Here is a 20,361-nt window from a genome sequence, read left to right on the forward strand (position 1 = left end):
TAAACCAAACCCTACTAGGACTATAACGTATAAAATATCAAAATTATAAAACTGCCCTTAAAATTAAAACCCATAAAAATATTAAAATAATAGTATAACCCATGTAAACGATCTTGAATCGCTAAAATCCATCGTCCATCATGGCCAAAGGTCATGAGTTATGTTCAGATCGACGTTTCGTTTCAAACGACCGAATTTGAGCCCGATCCGATGTCGTCAACCGGGTCCGCCGGTTCTAGTCGCATCACCGTTTCGCCTTCCGTTTAGACTTTTGCTTGTCCAACCGGTCCAGAAACGCACCACTAATAGATTATGCATCATTCTCCTCCACTTGAAAAGAACTCGTCCTCGAGTTAAAATCAGGATTTGGATATAACGGCTTTGTGGACTCATGAAACGGTGATAAATCAGCAACATTGAAAGTGTTAGATATGTCCATACTATATGGAAGGTCTATAACATAAGCATTATCGTTGATCTTCTTGCTGACAGTGTAAGGCCCATACTTCTTTTGCTGCAATTTGCTATAAGATCCAACTGGTAATCGCTCTTTACGAAGAAAAATCATGACCTGATCACCTACCGCAAACACTTGCTTCCGCCTGTGCTTATCTGCTGCAGCTTTATACTTCTGATTAGCTTCCTCTAGCTTCCATTGGACTTCATAATGCACTTCCACAATCTGTTTAGCCATATGATCCGATGCTATACTCTTATCCGCTTACTTAGGCAACCGTACTAAATCCAAAGTATGCTGAGACGCCTTTGTATAAACAACAGAAAAAGGCGACCTGCCAATAGAACTATGAACTGCATTATTATAAGCAAATTCTGCCTGTGATAAAGCAACATCCCACTACTTCGGCTTATCTCCACAAATGCTTCGAATTAAGTTTCCCAGAGTTCTATTAACCACATCTGTTTGCCCATCAGTCTGCAGGTGAGCTGTGCTACTGAAATTCAAAGATGAATCAAACAGTTTCCACAAAGTCCACCAAAAATGCCCTAGAAATTTGATGTCCCTATCAGAAGTAATAGACTTAGGGACACCATGCAAACGAACCACCTCCTTAAAGAATAACATGGCCACACTTACTGCATCAGAAGTCTTTCTACAAGAAATGAAGTGCGCCATATTGGAAAATCTGTCAACTACAACAAAAACAGAATCCACACCTCTTTGTGTTCGTGGCAAACCAAGCACAAAATCCATGGACAGATCTTCCCATATATTGTCAGGAACATGTAATGGCATATACAGACCAGTATTCTTAGATTTCCCCTTAACTATCTGGCAAACATAACACTTTTATACGTATCTGCTGACATCTCTACGCAACTGGGGCCAGTAAAATCACTCCCGGACTGCAGCAATAGTTTTATCACGACCTAGGTGTGCAGCTAATCCACCATCATGTAAATCACGAATTACCTTCTCTCGTAATGATGTTCGAGGAAGGCAAAGCTGGTTGCTACGCATTAAATAGCCATCTTGCACATAAAATTCTTGCATAGGTTGACCAACAGCACATGACTTCCAAATTTGCCCAAAGTCGTCATCATCTGCATAACAGTCTTTCAGCTGCTCGAACCCCAAGATGTCTTAGCTTAATGTAATCAACAATCTAGCTCTCCTACTCAATGCATCTGCTACGACATTATGCACACCTAACTTGTGCTGTAATCTGAAAGGAAATTTTTGCAAAAATTGACACCATCGCGCATGCACATCTTTGCTAATCATCTTCTGACTATTTAGATACTTCAAAGCTTCATGATCAGAATAAAAGACGAATTCTTTCCCAATCAGATAATGCTCCCAGGTCTTCAAAACCCTTACGACAGAATATAATTCTTTGTCATAAGTGCTCCACTTCTGCCTCGCCTCGCTAAGCTTCTCACTGAAATAGCAAATTGGTCTACGCTCTTGAGACAAAATAACTCCTATACCCACTCCACTGACATCACAGTCCACTTCAAATAGTTTATCAAAATCAGGTAAGGCAAGAACAAGTGCAATACATAACTTTTCCTTCAGAATAGAAAAACTATTCTCTGCTTCCTCTCTCCATAGAAATTTTCCTTTCTTCATACATTCAGTAATCGGGGCTGCGATAGAAGTTTATACAATGAATGAGATGTTGATTACTTATCTCATTTTTTGACTTTTGTAGTGGGTACATAGCCCCAGAGTATGCTCTGCAAGGCCGGTTTTCAATAAAGTCAGATGTGTACGGTTATGGAGTTTTGTCGTTAGAGATCATTACAAGCCAAAGAAATAGTGGGTGTTATCAGATGAACCCCTTTTGCAATTTAATTGGCCATGTAAGTAAGAAACTCTTATATAATTCAACGCAATGCACAATTTGACCAGCCTCTACATTCGCATTATCACAATCCAATGTGTTTGGTATGTCTTCTTCCAGGTATGGGAACTTTGGAAAGAAGGAAGATGCATGGACATTGTCGACAAATCAATGGACAAAACATATTCTGAGGAAATGGTAGTGAGGTGCATTCAAATCGGTCTTTTGTGCGTGCAAAGATATGCATCAGACAGACCAACTATGTCCAAAGCGGTTTTCATGTTGGGGAACGCTGATGTGGTACTTCCATTCCCGAAACAGCCCGCGTTCATCGACGAGAGTGACTACAATGGAGATATTCAGCCAGCAAGTAACAGAACATGTTCTGTTAACAGAGTTACAATTTCTGTTGTTGAAGCTCGCTAGTCACATGCCATCACAACTAAACTGCGTAATCCACTAAAGTCGAGAAATTGAGATAATCCCTGTATCAGTAGATAGATGAGACGTAAAGGCTAATCTTGTCGTATACGAGCTAACTTGTAGTTTTTGTGCTTACGAGAAAAGTTCATACATTGATTGACTTCTGTTAAGAATTTCCTTGATTTATTGATTGAGCTCATTCTGTATCTGAACCAGATGCTGCAGCATTCTCTTTCTCCCTCAATCAACCAATTTTTCGCCCGTCTCATTTTGGTAATGGCATGAATTTATCGAATTGCATCTTGACATGAAAAAGAAGACGCTTTACTTTTCTTTATTTACCTTATTTTTGCCTTACAAATTCATACTAGAGACCTTGCTCTCGAGAAGACAGGGATCCTTACTTCACGCACTCAAACATGGAAATACATGAATTAAGATCAAAGGGTGACACTGAAACTTACTCTAGGCAAAGGGTCTTCAAGTTTAACACAATTTAGCTCTTTTCACACACTTCTTTGGTCTTAAGAGAAAATGACATAAGTGATCTCTGAACTCTGGTACAATGTGCAATTTCATTCCTGGACTTTTAATTTATTCAATATAATTCCGGAACTATTAGTAAATGTTCAATCTAGTCCCTAGGTTATATAAAAATGTTCAATGGCATCCTTTCATTAGTGCAAAAAAAAAAAAAGTCACACGTGGATTATCCTAGGAAGATATTCATCTCAAATCTAGATATAATAATCCACATCATAAATAATGATAGACATGTTAATGCTCTAATAATTTTTTCCTTTTCTAAAGTAGACGGATAAAAAGATGGACATGTTGACTCATCATATTTAAAAGTCCAACTTAACATATAATAATCCATATCATCAAATCACGTATAATTTGTCAAAACAAATGGAAGGACTTCATTGAATATTTAGCAATAAATCATATTAAACAAATTAAAAGTCTAGACATATGTTTGACTTGTTAACGCTCTAATAATTTTTTCCTTTTCTAAAGTAGACGGATTAAAAGATGGACAAGTTGACTCATCATATTTAAAAGTCCAACTTCACATATAATAATCCACATCATCAAATCACGTATGATTTGTCTAAACAAATGGAAGGACTTCATTGAATGTTTAACAATAAACCACATTAAACAAATTAAAAATTTAGAGACAATATTGCATATTGGGCCAAAGTTCTGGGTATTATTTGTGTCATCTTCCCTTTGACTGACAATTCTTATTGTCACCATAACAAAAATAAGTGAATTAGTCATATTCATAATCGACAATTTAGTAGGTCAACCTTATCTTATTTGAACCTATTGAGCTTCGTCTAACTGGTGAATCATAAAAAAAAGGGTTAATACAACAAAAAATCCCAAATCGGTACACTCGTGACAAATTTACCCAAAACTAATTTTTTGATCACAAAAAACGTCAAACCAGTATACATGCGATAAATTTACCTTAAACTAGCATATCCGCCAACTGCCACATGTCATTCAACTAAACAATTTGATAGTAAAATTTAACGAAAATTAACGGAAGGTAAATTTATCACATGTGTACCAGTTCAAGGTTTTTGGTGATAAAAAAATTATTTTGTGGTAAATTTATCACAAGTATATCAGTTTGGAGTTTTTCGTTGTATTAACCCTCAAAAAAATTAATATTAGTCTACTATTTTTGGCGAATCTGTTATACCAATGCTTGGTGACATCCTATCTAGGATTAATCATAACAAAACGATAATCTCCTTCTTTAAGCCTCTTATTTGGGAGATTTCAATTACTTCGAGCATACTTACATGATAAGCCCCGGTTTTCCATGTCACAACAATCTTCCTTGAGGCAGAATATACCTCCTAGTCACTACCATTTGAACTAAAATTATTTGGTAAAATACCTTTCAGTAGTTTTCAGAGGGAAAAAGAAAAGGGACCGACCGATCAAGTTCTTGGTATTCGCGGTTACCTTCTCCTCAAGGCATCTCTATTTTTTCTTTGGATTGACTGTCAATCTAAAAAATGCAGACAATGAGAAACAAACGACCGCTTGAGACGAGTAGTAGTCTGTCTTTCTCAGTCTTGGCTAGAAATATCCGTCGATAGTTGGAGCTTTGGGTACTGTACTTCTGATGCTGTACTGTGTAGGCATGACAAATTCAGTGCGAACGGTTTTGATAGAATGAATGCTCTATATAGGAATTATGCTATGTAAATTAGTTGACTCTAAATTTGCAATGACGCCGTAGGGATGCTTCTTTGAGAACCGACTTTTAACTTTATTAGCTTTGACCCGATTCTTCTGCTTTTTAAGAACTTGTGAAACATTCAAATTCATTGCATCGGTAAATGAAATTACTTTTACCGCTTTGACTAGAACGTTGCGCACTAATAATGCAAATTTCCGCTTAACAATTAATATAGGTTCTGTCAAAGTCACAGCTGGTGATATATTTCTGCGGGGGAACCAAGGCCACTTCCTGAATTCATGAAGACATTGGATCTTTCCCTCATCAATGAAAGCCTCAACGCCATTCCAACGTTTTTCAGCTTTCAGTCAGCAATCACCTTTCTTGTCTCAGGCATGATTGACACTTGATCTTCATTGAACCACAAGACAACATGATTAGCAGAATTGTTATCGCAAACCCTTAAAGATGGTGAACTCTTGGTCTCCTACGGATAACACTCGCTCTTGGTTTTTCCAGCCCCCGAGATTTACTATAGGCACTGTCTGAGAAAACCGTTGTTTGGGTTGCTATCAGAGATAAACCTATATATAATACTTCTGTAATTCTTTCACTTGATCCTAGTGTAAATTTAGTGCTCCATGACCAATCCGATTGCTTTCCTATTTGGTCGAAGAATGTTTCCTCTATGATTTCGAATTATTCAACTACAGCTCACCTTCTGGATTTAGGTAATTTGTTAACATCCATGATTTGATTGAAAGGGTAGTTTGGCAAAGCTTTGATCATCCTACAGATACCCTTCTTCCTTTCATGAAGCTCGGGTTGGACCTAAAAATCGGTTTGAACCGGTTTCTAACATCTTGGAAATCCGACAAGGATCTGGCACGCATCAATTGCTCATATCCGATGAACCCTACGGGATACCCCTCAGTTGGTCCTTATAAGGTATGAATTTTTTTATCTTCCTATCATTTCTTGAGCATGACTATATTCATTCTACAATGAAGAACCATATGGTTCATCATTTTCAGATGCAGCTGGAGGAAGGGAATACTTATTTGAAGGGATAAAATCACCATAAGTTCAAAACTATGACTAGATTTGCAATTATTCCGTAAGCTTTTGATTTGGTCAATCTAGTCCCTCAACTTTCCATAACAAAGTCAAATCAGTCATTTGGTACTACTATTCGAAGTTTTCATAATAATACTATTGCCTAGATTTTAGTATATCTTTTCCTTTCTAAACATTTCCTAAATCAATAAAAAAATATGTTTATTGACTTTTTACTTTTTGGTCTTTATATAAGGATAGGCATATCTTTAGGTTAATTATCTCTATGTTAGAAATGTAAAACTTCATTTAGAGTTGTACGAGGTTGATATTCCTGCTATTTTAAGTCTAAGTGTTTTAATAAGATATCTAGAAATGATACATGTAGATACTTGTACTTATACTAATCTAAATCTTGTTTTTGATTTTTTAGATAGATAACATTTTCAAGTTTTTGTGTTTCATGTTTTCTTAATTAAATTTTTTAAATAGATAAAATGTAGATAATGGTTGGGGAGAATCTATAAATTAAAGAACCATATTGAGCAAAATAAAATAGTTCATGGATTGAATTGAACGAGAATGACGTTTAGGGACCAAATTTAATATTAAGTGAAAGTTCAAGAATTAATTGTGCCATTATCCCTAATTAAATGTACTCAATAGCAAATAACAATGAGCGATGATATCCCATTAAAATAGACTTATCGGGGTATTTCAAAAGGAAAAGGGGACGGATGTTGACCGGACAGTGAATTGATGGTACATTTTCAACTGGGGTCCAATTTTGATAGCGAATTGAATTCACAATGGTGGTTATGTAGAGAAAATATTGGGTACCGTGCCATGTCAGCAAAATAATAGTCCATTCAGCTATGGACACGTGTTGCCCGAGCCTACTGTCAGGGATATTTTCTCCTGTGTGGGGGCCCACTTTCTCTCTCTCCCCTCCTGACCTCACGGGACTCCCTCTTCGCTTTCTCTCTGCCGCTCCCTCTGCAATTCCTCATCTTCGCCATGGAAACCAAAAGCGGACGACGACGGTGTGCCTCTTAACAGCTCGTCCAAATCGGCGTCACCGACGTCTTCTCCATCCCCGGCACCGGAGCGCGAGCCCGAGGCTCGCGGCCGCCATGGCCACGGAGCTTGACCTCGAGTAACCATGGTCGCGGGCGGGCTTGGCGGCGACGGGGATTTTCAGCGCGAGGTTCCCGACCGTGAGGCACACGAAGGGACAAGTATCCATCGGCGGTGAGCCCGTTGCCGGAGACTCCGAGGGTCCTCTTCGCCGTGGCCGACAATGGCGGTGGCTAGGGCTCGAGGTCAGACAAGGGAAAAGGAGTGAAGCGGAGGAGAGAGAGAGAAGGGGAACGAGAGAGACCGAGAGAATAGAGGTGGGCTGAAAATTTGACTGACACAGGTGGGTCCGGCGACACGTGTCCATCACTGAATGGACTATTATTTTGCTGGCATGGCACCACTCGGGGTACCCAATATTTTCCCGAAAGTTTGACTGACACAGGTGGGTCCGGCGACACGTGTCCATCACTGAATGGACTATTATTTTGCTGACATGGCACCACTTGGGGTACCCAATATTTTCTCGGTTATGTATGGTGGTTCCTCTCATCATTTAAAACCTCAGCTACATTGAGAAGTTTCTGTTTTATTGGTGGTCAAACAAAAGCCATATCTCTGCTTTCTTGCCTGATAACATGAGTACAACATGAACCCTCGAAGAGGGTCATTACACATCTTGTTTTTTCATGTCTTAATCTCCGAAGAAAGAAAATTCGCTCTCAGTTTCTTCAGCCCCTGTAATTCAAGCTTGCATTACCTGGGGATCCGGTACTGTGGACAACTGGACCGAACTGTCGTTTGGGTTGCTAACGGAGAAAATCTCGTGAGTGATAATACTTCAGGAGCTCTTGCATTTGATCGTTATGGAAACTTAGTGATCCACGAAAAGAATGGGAACTTTCCGATTTGGTCGACCAATGTTTCGTCCATGGCTTTAAATAACTCTACTACTGCTCAGCTAGTGGATTCAGGTAACTCTAATCAAAGTCGTAGTTCCTTATTTGGACCAAAAGAGGCTTCCATGGAGGGCAAGGAAGCTTTAGATAAGAACACATTTAAGAGAGTAGATATTGATGGGGTCACGAAAAGAGGTTCAATAAGAAATGAATGATCTGTCTTCTGTTTCCACCATTTTTCGTGAGAAGCCCTGGTTAGAGTTTCTCCACGTTACCTTTTTATCAGCCCTTCATGACTATATGATACACACTTGCGCTAATGACATATGCAAAATGATAATAAGCAAATGAAAGAATAAATATACAATTACATAAATAGCAACCGTTGATAGATTGTGGACATTTCTGTTCCGTGCGGTGGCCTTCTTCTTGCCCCTCCTCACATTGACAAGAGTAACCATCGATCATCTTGTCTCGCTTGTTGGTCAGTTATACACCTTAATGGAAGGCATTCACTCCAGATTTCGGAAAATTTACAGAACCTGTTGACATTGACCAGTGAACCAAACCTCTCTGCATCTGCAAATTAGAAGCACAAACAGTGAAGAGATTCCATATATTGCAGCAATTGTGATCAAATCAAAAGAATCATTTTAATATGGTAGCTAAGTTCTGTCATATGCAAACAAGAATTATAGCCAAGCATAAGGGGCTAATCTTAAAAGGGTTGTAGGAAATTAAATGGCATTGGAACTCTTTGACTCTAGTCTTGAAAAGGACCTAAGAAATGTACTTTTTGGTGGTAGCAACTAGGCCTTTCAACTTCATTCTGAGCCACAAATGTTACCTGAAATTGTGGATGTTAGAGCAATTTAGAGTAGCCAATTACCACTTCCATTAGATTTCTCTGCTACTTCTTTTCACACTAATAATTACTTGATAGTTAGCATGGACAATACAATGCACCTTTCACTCTTTCTTGGCAACTTAGTGTAGTTAATGAGTTAAAAGAGGCGAGCCTTCTTTTTTTCTCTCAGATTCTACAATGAGCTTATGAGCAGAAGATTCAGGAGGCGAACTTTCAGGCTCGACTAACTGTTTCTATATCGAAATCATAGTCAATGGAAATCGACATGGTATCCATCTCCATCACAACAGCTTGAAACCAACAACTTGCTGCTCACCATCATACGAAAGCACTATGAAAGAAGCTGCACATTGCCCTTCCTCTTTCTAATGTCAAGTTCTCTTTCCTCACAGTGTGATCAGCGGCGTGAGATCCACCCAGAACCCTGTTCTTTCACCTTAAACCAATTCAAAGTGATAGCAAGTACACCTCGAGCGACTTCGTTCGACCACATTGATTAAAGGGATTAGGCTGCTGGGAAGGGAAAGGCGAGGCGAATCGCTGAAGAACGTGACCATTACTTGAATTTACATGAAGTAGGAATTATTTTCTGGTTTGATGATCGAGAAATGTCGACCAAAAATATCAAGCTTAGAAAGGGCAACGTCACTGTCACAACTTGCATCACATTTACATGGCGGACCAAAAATGACAACCACTTGCATAAATTAATGAGAGAGGTGGATCCTCACTAATAAAGACCTCAACTACACTCCACAGTGCTCGAGGTATCATTCACTCAGTCACTTTTATTGCCTCAGAAATCATACCATAGCATCCTCAAATGAAAAGACAACATGAACACGGAAAGGGTGTTGGTATATGCCCTGTTTCTTCCTTTTCTGCTTCAGTTAAGTACTTGCTTGGACGTCCTAAACCAAAACAACACTATCAAAGATGGCAATCTCTTGGTCTCCAGTGGCAAAACATTCGCTCTCGGTTTCTTCAGCCCGGGAAATTCTAGCCGCCGTTATGTTGGAATTTGGTATTATCGAGTTTCTGAGCAAACCGTTGTTTGGGTTGCTAATCGGGAGAGACCAATCAGTGGCACTTCTGGAGTTCTTTCAATTGATTCTGATGGAAATTCGGTGCTCCATGAGAAAAATGGAAGCTTTCCTGTTGGGTCGACAAATGTTTCTTCTGCATTATCAAATTATTCTTCTCCAGCTCGGCTTATGGATTCAGGTCATGTAGTTCGAGTTCAAGATTTTAGCAAAAGGGTGATATGGCAAAGCTTTGATTATCCTACAGACACTATGCTTCCTTTCATGAAACTCGGGCTGGACCTCAAAACCGGTTTGAACCGGTTCCTAACATCATGGAAGTCCCCGGAAGATCCGGCACCGGGCAATTACTCCTATAGGATTGATCCAACGGGCTACGCTCAATTGTTCCTGTACAAGGACGGGGATCCGTACTGGCGTTCCGGATCATGGGTCGGAGATCGGTGGAGTGGCATACCCGAAATGACTCGCAATTTCATCTTCAACGTAAGCTTTGTAAATAACCCAGATGAGGTTTCTGTAATGTATGGCATCATCAACACGTCAATCATCTCAAGAATGGTGGTGAACGAATCGGGGTTGGTTCAACGATTCACATGGCATGGCCAGGACCAGCGGTGGATAGGATTCTGGTATGATCCGAAGGACCAGTGTGATTATTACGGCAAGTGCGGGCCCAACAGCAACTGCAATCCGTATAAAGCAGGACAGTTCGAGTGCACATGCCTGCCAGGGTTCGAGCCCAAGTCCCCGGGCGATTGGTACCTAAGGGATGGATTGGCCGGGTGCATAAGGATGCCGGGGGCATCGGCATGTCGAAATGGGGAAGGATTCGTGAAGGTGCCGCTTGTGAAGGTGCCGGACACTTCAAAAGCACACACCAACATGAGCTTTAGCTTGAAGGAGTGTGAGAAGGAATGCCTGAGGAATTGCTCTTGCACAGCTTATGCTAGTGCCAATGAGAGCCTGGGAGGTTTCGGGTGCCTCATATGGCATGGTGATCTAGTCGATACGAGAACATTCACTGATTCAGGTCAAGATTTATATGTACGGGTCGATGCAATTGAGTTAGGTACTCCTGCTTCAGCTGTTACTAGTTGTACTTTTGCTAATGTAATGTACCTCCCGCATTGCCATTTCTTTATTCCATTAGCATTGTCAAGCAAATCATGAATCAAACTTGAGAACAGGTTAAATTCTTGATCATAAGGAATCACATCCATGATTTTAGAAACCAAGTTTGAGCTTTTGCACGGTATAAATTGTGTATCATTGGAGATTCATTTGGTGATTTCTGGTTTCAAATTGACGTTGAGAGAATTTTTCATTCTATACTTTGCTCAAGCACATTCGATGTCATTGAATCTGAAATGCGGTGTTGTACTTTCCTTTCAGCTCGTTATAGGAAAAAAACAAGTTTCCTCAGTAAAAAGGCGAGGGTTGCAATAATTTTGGTTTCAGTTTTGACAGCGCTACTGCTCACCAGCTTCTTCTCCTACTGCTTGGTGATCAAGAAGAGAAACGGTGCGTTGGTTAGTCCTCAACAAGAGTAAGCTTTGTATATTTCTTTCCGGAAAATTCGTCTACTAAAATTAATCACCTCTTATTGTTCACCAATTAATTAAGCAAACAAATTTTAGTTGGTTCAGTCTTGGGACTATTCTTAGCTATAGGAAGTTAAGAGAGTAATTTTTGTGCTTTTATTTGAGCGATTCCGAATTTAAGAACCTTGAACCAAAGAAAGCATGATGATGCCAGTTCAGTTCTTCATGCAGCATGCATTCCAACAGTGAAACTAAACCAGAAGTTTCAGGGTACAAGAGACGAAGAAATCATACAGTACATCAGTATATTTACCAGTAAAACAGATAAAAAAATGTTGCGAAGATCTTTTCAAGCTTACAACTTTCATTTGGTTTAACGAAATGAATTCCTGAATGAAGAATCTAACAACTTCCAAGGTTGTATTGAGCATTTATGCAGTTGTCTTGGAAATAGATCGCAGAAGCCAAAATCCACTTGTGAGAGATACGACCAATTCAACATATTTCGAGGGCTCTCCGAGTGTAAAAGACTGCGATGATGAACCTAGAGGAAACAGAGATGTGCCGCTCTTTGATCTGAGCACAATAGCTTTGGCAACAAACAATTTCTCCTTCCTCAATAAGCTCGGACAAGGCGGTTTTGGATCAGTGTACAAGGTAAACTTCCATTGCACAAAAAAGCTACTTCGAAAAATTGATAGAGACTTGCAAATTGGAAATTAATTTGACAGGGCGTTATGGACAATGGAACGGAAATAGCGGTCAAAAGACTATCGAAACATTCGGGACAAGGAGTTCAAGAATTTAAGAACGAAGTCCAGTTGATTGCAAAGCTCCAACACCGCAACCTGGTGAGAATACTAGGCTGCTGTGTCGAAGAAGATGAGAAAATGCTAATTTACGAGTATTTGCCGAACAAAAGCTTGGATTGCTTCCTTTTCGGTACATCCTCTTCTCTCCCGCTAGATAGAATACTCCGATTTCCTAGATCAACACACGACGACCAACAATGGTTTGTTGACATCTTGATCTTGGTCCAGACGAAACGAAAAGATCGTTGCTAGATTGGAGAAAACGGTTCGAAATCGCATCCGGGGTGGCTCGAGGACTCTTGTACTTGCACCAAGATTCAAGGCTCAGGATCATCCACCGAGACTTAAAGGCCAGCAACGTCCTACTCGATGCTGCAATGAATCCGAAGATATCAGACTTCGGTATGGCTAGGATATGCGGCGGGGACCAAATCCAGGGAAACACAAATCGAGTAGTCGGAACATAGTAAGAATTTTGGCCTTCGCATTGCTTTACGTGCTCATTGAGTCCAAGAACCTCAACTCAACTAATCAATCAAAACCCCTTTTTATCTTCATTTTGGCTGTGGCAGCGGGTACATGTCGCCAGAGTACGCAATGGAAGGTATATTTTCGATAAAATCTGATGTCTATAGCTTCGGAGTTCTGCTATTGGAGATCATCAGTGGCAAAAGGAACAGTGCATATTACCATGAAAATCCATCTTCCAATTTGGTAGGCCATGTAAGTATTGGAACTCTTAATAAGTACAAGAAAAGCACCAGACTCAGACATAATACATAGCCGGAAATACTTAGTCATATGTTACTTGTTCACAACCCGATCGCAGGTATGGGAGCTATGGAAGGAAGGAAGCTGCGACGACATTGTCGACGAGTCGATGGGTGATACATGCTCCAAGGAGGAGGCCTTGAGGTGCATCCAGATCGGTCTTTTGTGCGTGCAAGAATTCACGGACGATAGGCCGAACATGTCCGCTGTTGTGTTCATGTTGGCAAATAGCGATGTGGTTCTCGCATCCCCGAAACGACCTGCATACGTTTTCAAAAGCAAGCAACATGGCGGGAATCTATCTACGAGCAGCGGAACCACTTCTGCGAACCTCGTAACCATTTCGATGGTTGAAGGCCGCTAGCTTTGCCGTTCTCTTGCCCTGGATTAGTCTTTGGACAAGAATTCACTTGAAAGTCTATCGCAATAGCTCTCGAGATATTGCCGAACTCGGCATCGATCTGCAATCCTAATTTGTTAGAACCTGTAATCAAAATGTTTGGTGACCCTTGATGTATTGTTGATGTTGGATGCTCTATAGTGAAAGATAAGGTTGTAGCGCTGCTAACCCTCTTTCGTTTTCATTTTATTTTGGGTTAATACCACGAAAAATCTTAAATTGGTACTAATTTTTTGACCACGAAAAATCCCAAACTAGTACATCTGTGACAAATTTACCCTGAACTAATTTTTTGACCACCAAAAACCCTAAACCGGTATATTTGTGATAGATTTACCCTATGTTAAATTGAATTAATATAACAAAAAACCACAAACTATTACACCTATGACAAACGGAGGGTAAAACCCCAAACCGAAATACCCTTCAACTGGTACGTGTCATTCAACTCAGAAATTTAATGATAAAATTTAATGGAAACTAACGAAGGGTAAAATTGTCACAAGTATTCCAGTTTGGTGTTTTTGGTGATCAAAATATATGTTGAGAGTAAATTTGTTACAGGTGTATCAGTTTGGAGTTTTTCGTGGTATTAATCCTTTTATTTTCAATGATATCCACACTAACCCTAAATTTAAAAAGGAGAAAAAAAGAGGGAACAAGCCATAGTCACAATCTGCTAATTTGACAGGTGGCTTTTCCGACGTCGCTTAGGTAATAGGCAGGCGCAAATCTTCCAAAGATTAGAAAGCAAAAAAAGGTTTATTATTAAAAAATGGAAAAAAAAAGGCTGAAATTGACTTAAACAAAGTCATTTGCGTGCAAGACAACAAATTTAAACTAACCCAAAAAAAAATTAAAATAAATCGATTTGATCTATATCGACGGCCCAACTACCGTAGTACTATAATTTTTCAATTCTCGTGGATCACCTTCTAAACTTTATCTTTTATTTTTTTATTATTTTTCTTGACATTGTGAAAGACTGAGGCGTGAATTTTTATTTTCTATCATTGTCCTCACCTTTAGCCATCACTTTCTTGATAGATGGCAACATGATTTCGTACGGACTAAACCGAGTCTCTATACTCTGTAATGCCATCCGTGAATCTTTAGTTTGTTTAATGTAATCTCAAAATTATTGCTATATGTTCAATCACGTGAAACTTTTTGACGCCCCATGTGACCGCACATTTTTGTCCCTCGGCTCCGCCTCCTTGACCAGTAACTTCGAGTTGCCGTGTGATATGCATCCCAACCAATTTTTCGCTTTTGAATTATGAATGTCCGCTTCTTAATTAGTGCCCGGCGTTTCTATATGTCATGGTCCCATGATGTGGTTATCACCTAAAATACCTTCTCCCTACGACCGCTTCCGCTTGACCACGATGGCATGAACGCGGTCATTTCTACGCAAGACAGTGACCCCCTCCTGATTTGTCCCTTGAGGTATACAGCCACCACCAAGAGGTGATACCAATTCCTAGATATTTGTAGTAGATCTCAGAGAGAGATATAGAGAAAATCTGCGAGGGTAGTGACACTGTATAGAGTATTTATGTTCAATACATGTCTGAGTATATCCCAACCAGGGACATTACCAAACTCCGTCCGAGCATATCTCATTCACAAACATAATCAATCTCCATAAGAATAAACATTTCATCATTGACCGTCGTAACTCAAGCCCTTGAAAAAGTTTAACTTGTAGATATTTTTATTACGTAAAAAAAAAATTGTTGGCATCATAGAAAAACTGATTGTGGATTTCGTTTGTCTCTTTTATCTAATTAATTCACATCAAATCAAAGTCATAATATATGGTAGGAGAGAACCTCTTTACACTACCATGCGGACTCCGATGTGCTCTCCATGTCATATCGACGTCACTAATCTACACCAGTCCAAAAAGCGTGGGATGAAGGCAAGAAAAAAGCAAAGGAAAATCGGCTTTTTCTTCTTCTCTTTTTGGTCAAATTTTCAATTTCTTCCCTATATTCTTTTTTGCTAGAACAATTATTCCCCAATTTAAGTATAGACCGAAAATGTGCTTTTTCGGGTGAATAATATTGGCTTGAAATTGGAAAAATTACCAAAAAAACAAAGTCATAAACATATTACGATTGTGCCAATTTAGTCATAAACCTTTTTTTGCCAATTCAATTCTAAATCTTTTGCATTTATGCCAATTCAGTCCATCCAACAGATGCTAACATGGAAAATTACCAGATCTCGGCGAGGCCATGGCCGCCTTCGCTCACGTCGCCAAGGCCTCGGTGGCCATGGGCGAAGGCGGCCATGGCCTCACTCATCGCGGGCGAGACCGAGTTTGCCCCCGATTGGCGAGGCCACCTTGCGCCTGGATTGTGAGGAGTGGCCGTGGCGAGGCCAGCCACGAGCAAGGCCGACTTCGCCCGTGGCCAACGAGGCTGGCCTCGACCGGACCTGGGCGAGGCCAAGCAAGGGTCGTGACCCTCGCCGACGGCCAACAAGGGCTTCACAGCCCTTGCCTAGTGGCCAGCGAGCCTCGCCAACAATGTGGGGGGAAAAGAAGAAAGAAGGAAGAAAAGGAAAAAGGAAAATAAATAAATAAATAATTCGAAAAAGATAAAATATTATTAAAAATTATCTACGTCAGCGTCGGCCGAATGCTTGGCTCGACTACGCTCTGTGGTATTTGAGGTATCATTCACTCACTCACTTTTGTTGCCTCAGACATCATACCATAGTATCCTCAATAAAAAGAAAACATGAGCACAGAAAAGGGGTTAGTATATGCCCTGCTTCTTCTTTTTCTACTTCAGATAAGTACTTGCTTGGACATCCTAAACCAAAACAATACTATCAAAGATGGCAATCTCTTGGTCTCCAGTGGCAAAACGTTCGCTCTCGGTTTCTTCAGCCCGGGTAATTCTAGCCGCCGTTATGTTGGAATTTGGTTTTACCAAGTTTCCGAGCAAACCGTTGTTTGGGTTGCTAATCGAGAGAGACCAATCAGTGGCACTTCGGGAGCTCTTTCAATTGATTCTGATGGAAATTTGGTGCTCCATGAGACAAATGGAAGCTTTCCTGTTTGGTCCACAAATGTTTCTTCTGCATTATCCAATTATTCTACTACAGCCCGGCTTATGGATTCAGGCAATCTAGTCCTGGTTCAAGATTCTAGCGAAAGGGTGATATGGCAAAGCTTTGATTATCCAACAGACACCATGCTTCCTTTCATGAAAGTCGGGTTGAACCGCAAAACCGGTTTGAACCGGTTCCTAACATCATGGAAGTCCCCGGAGGATCCGACACCCGGCAATTACTCCGGTGGGATTGACCCGACAGGGTATCCTCAATTTTTTCTGTACAAGGATGGGAATCCGTACTGGCGTGCCGGATCATGGACTGGAGATCGGTGGAGCGGCGTACCCGAAATGACTCGACATTCCGTCTTCAACATAAGCTTTGTAAATGACCCAGACGAGGTTTCTATAATGGATATCGTCATTAACGCATCAATCATCACAAGAATGGTGGTGAACGAATCGGGGTCGCTCCAACGATACATATGGCAAGACCAAGATCGGCAGTGGATAGAATACTATTTCGCTCCGAAGGACGAGTGCGATTATTACGGCAAGTGCGGGCCCAACAGCAACTGCAATCCGTATTACGCGGGCCAGTTGGAGTGCACATGCCTGCCAGGGCACGAGCCCAAGTCCCCGGGCGATTGGTACCTAAGAGATGGATCGGCGGGGTGCGTAAGGAGGGGAGGGGTGTCAGTGTGTCGAAGTGGGGAAGGATTCGTGAAGGTGGCACGTGTGAAGGTGCCGGACACTTCAAAAGCACATGCCAATATGAGCTCGAGCTTGAAGGAGTGCGAGGAGGAATGCCTGAGGGATTGCTCTTGCACAGCTTATGCTAGTGCCAATGAGAGCCGGGGAGCTTCCGGTTGCCTCATATGGCATGGCGATTTAGTCGATACAAGAGCATTTGGCGATTCAGGTCAAGATTTATATGTACGGGTGGATGCCATCGAGTTAGGTACTCCTGCTTCTGCTACTCTATGTTACTAGTACCACTTTTGTTAATGTGATGTATCTCCCGCAACATAATTTGTTTCATTAAATTAGCATTGTCAAGAAAATGACGAATCGAACTTCAAAACAGATTAAATTCATGAGCATAAGAATTCACATCCATGATTCTAGGAACCAAGTTTGAGCTTTTGCATCGCATAGACTGTGTATCGTTTGAGATCTGCTTGGTGATATCTGATTTCAAGTTGAGGTTGAGAGAATCTTTCATTCTATACTTGGCACAAGCACATTCGAGTTCATGAATCTGAAACACTGTGTTGTACTTTCCTTTCAGCTCGTTATAGGAAAACAAGATCCCTCAGCCAAAAGGCGAAGGTTGCGATAATTCTGGTTTCGATTTTGACAGCTCTACTGCTCGCCGGCTCCTTCTCGTACCGCTTGGTGATTAAGAAGAGAAATGGTGCGTCACTTAGTCCTCAACATCAGTACGCTTTTTAATATATTTTCCAGTTAATTCGTCTGCTAAAATTGATCACCTCTTATTGTTCACCAATTAATAAAGGATACTACTTGGTTCACTCTTGGAACTACTCTTAGCTAGAGGAAGTCAGTTCCAGAGTAAATTCCATATTTTAATTTGATCAATTCCGAATCTAAGAACCTCGAACCAAAGAAAGCATGATGATGCCAGTTCAGATCTTAATGCAGCATTTCAACAATGAAACTAAACCAGCACAAGGCCAGTATCAGGATACAAGAGATGAAATCATACAGTACATCAATATATTTACATAGGAAAACAGATATAAAAATGTTTGCGAAAGATCTTATTAAGCTTGTAAATTTCATTTGGTGTAACAAAATGAATTCCTGAATGAAGAATTTCACAAATTTCTCCAAGGTTGTCATGGCATTTATGTGGTTGTCTTGGAAACAGATCGCAGAAGCCACAATCCACCGATAATTGATATGTCGAATTCAACATATTTCGAGGGCTCTCGGAGTGTAAAAGACCGCGATGATGAAACCAGAAGAAACAGAGATGTGCCGCTCTTTGATCTGAGCACCATAGCTTCGGCAACAAACAATTTCTCCGTCCTCAGTAAGCTCGGTCAAGGCGGTTTTGGATCAGTGTACAAGGTAAACTTCCATTACACAAACAAGCTACTTAGAAAAATTGAAACAGATTTGCAAATTGGAAAATTATTGACAGGGCGTTATGGACAATGGAACGGAAATAGCAGTCAAAAGACTATCGCAACATTCGGGACAAGGAGTGGAAGAATTTAAGAACGAAGTCCGGTTGATTGCGAAGCTCCAACACCGGAACCTGGTGAGAATACTAGGCTGCTGTGTCGAAGAAGACGAGAAAATGCTAATTTACGAGTATTTGCCGAACAAAAGCTTGGATGCCTTCCTTTTCGGTACATCCTCTGCTCTCCCACTAGCTAGAATACTCTGATTTCAAAGATCCACCCATGACGACAAACAATGGTTTGTTGATATCTTGATCTTGGTCCAGACGAAACGAAAAGATCGTTGCTGGATTGGAGAAAACGGTTCGAAATCGCATGCGGGGTGGCTCGAGGACTCTTGTACTTGCACCAAGATTCAAGGCTCAGGATCATCCACCGAGACTTAAAGGCCAGCAACGTCCTACTCGACGCTGCGATGAATCCGAAGATATCGGATTTTGGCATGGCTAGGATATGCGGCGGGGACCAAATCCAAGGAAACACAAATCGAGTTGTTGGAACATAGTAAGTATTTTCGCCATCGAAATGCTTTACGTGCTTATTGAGTCCAAGAACCTCAACTCAACTAATTAGTCAAAACCCCTTTTCTTATTCCTTCATTTTTGCTGCGGCAGCGGGTACATGTCGCCAGAGTACGCAATGGAAGGTATATTTTCGATAAAATCTGACGTCTATAGCTTCGGAGTTTTGCTGTTGGAGATCATCAGTGGCAAAAGGAACAGTGCATATTACCATGAAAATCCATCTTCCAATTTGGTATGCCATGTAAGTATTGGAACTCTTAATAAGTACAAGAGACAGGACTGGACTCACACATGATACATAGCCTGAAATACTCGCTTGTTCACAACACAATCGCAGGCGTGGGAGCTATGGAAAGAAGGAAACTGCGAGGACGTTATCGACGAGTCGATGGGTGATTCATGCTCCAGGGAGGAGGCCTTGAGGTGCATCCAGATCGGTCTTTTGTGCGTGCAAGAATTCGCGGAGGATAGGCCGAACATGTCCGCCGTCGTGTTCACGTTGGCTAACAAAGACGTGGTTCTCGCATCCCCGAAACGACCTGCATACGTTTTCAAGAGCAAGTACCATGGCGCGAGTCTGCCCGCAAGCGACAGAACCGCTTCTGCGAACGACGTAACGGTTTCGATGGTCGAAGGCCGCTAGTTTCGCCCTTCTATTGCCCTGGATTAGTTATAATATAACACAAATTCACTCTAAAATCCTAGTAGTTTATGGAAGGATTGCGTACTGGAACTCCAAGGTGTATTGAACCCGCTGAAGTCCGAAAGAGAGACATCTGCATGCCTCGGCTGTCAAACCGATGTGGAATGCTTATGTTCATAATGTTTGGTATGTTTAGGAATCCGCAAATTGCATGATGCTTGTTTTTCAGTTTAGCTTTGATACTTCGCTTAGAGATCCTAAGGTTGCGGTTCGATTTAGGTTACTCTCGTGATCTAATATATGCACAGTAGTACTAAGAGAAGTAAATCCATGAAAAATTTTGCGAGACCACTTTAAATATTCTGACACTCCCCCCCTCAAACGTAGGCTGAAATTTGGCATGAGAGTAACCTTGGAAAATTCATAATAATTGAGGCAAATAGGAGCCTCGAAAGATTTTAACTCGGACCTCCTCTTATGAGCTCTATTTGTTTCACGGAAAATAAAT

General features: G+C 40.9%; 2 protein-coding genes across 2 annotated transcripts; both read left to right on the top strand.

The window, feature by feature from the left end:
• The first annotated feature begins 1,248 nt into the window (after positions 1-1,248).
• On the top strand, positions 1,249-2,732 carry LOC115677865 (receptor-like serine/threonine-protein kinase SD1-7). The gene is made up of 3 exons (XM_030601104.2): positions 1,249-1,265; positions 2,175-2,325; positions 2,427-2,732. Exons 1-3 carry the CDS (start codon positions 1,249-1,251, stop codon positions 2,730-2,732), a joined length of 474 nt encoding a protein of 157 aa, XP_030456964.2.
• Positions 2,733-9,581: 6,849 nt separating this feature from the next.
• Positions 9,582-20,052, top strand: LOC115677862 (uncharacterized). The gene is made up of 14 exons (XM_056303739.1): positions 9,582-10,950; positions 11,274-11,402; positions 11,862-12,079; positions 12,154-12,364; positions 12,463-12,700; positions 12,807-12,957; positions 13,064-13,361; positions 16,151-17,434; positions 17,765-17,890; positions 18,368-18,570; positions 18,644-18,854; positions 18,953-19,190; positions 19,301-19,451; positions 19,548-20,052. Exons 1-14 carry the CDS (start codon positions 9,672-9,674, stop codon positions 19,851-19,853), a joined length of 5,043 nt encoding a protein of 1,680 aa, XP_056159714.1. The 5' UTR covers positions 9,582-9,671; the 3' UTR covers positions 19,854-20,052.
• The last annotated feature ends 309 nt before the right edge of the window (positions 20,053-20,361 follow it).

This window comes from Syzygium oleosum, unplaced genomic scaffold, assembly GCF_021117445.2.
Source record: "Syzygium oleosum isolate NSW1041296 unplaced genomic scaffold, Sole_v2.1 Sole_v2.29, whole genome shotgun sequence".
Taxonomy (NCBI): domain Eukaryota; kingdom Viridiplantae; phylum Streptophyta; class Magnoliopsida; order Myrtales; family Myrtaceae; genus Syzygium; species Syzygium oleosum.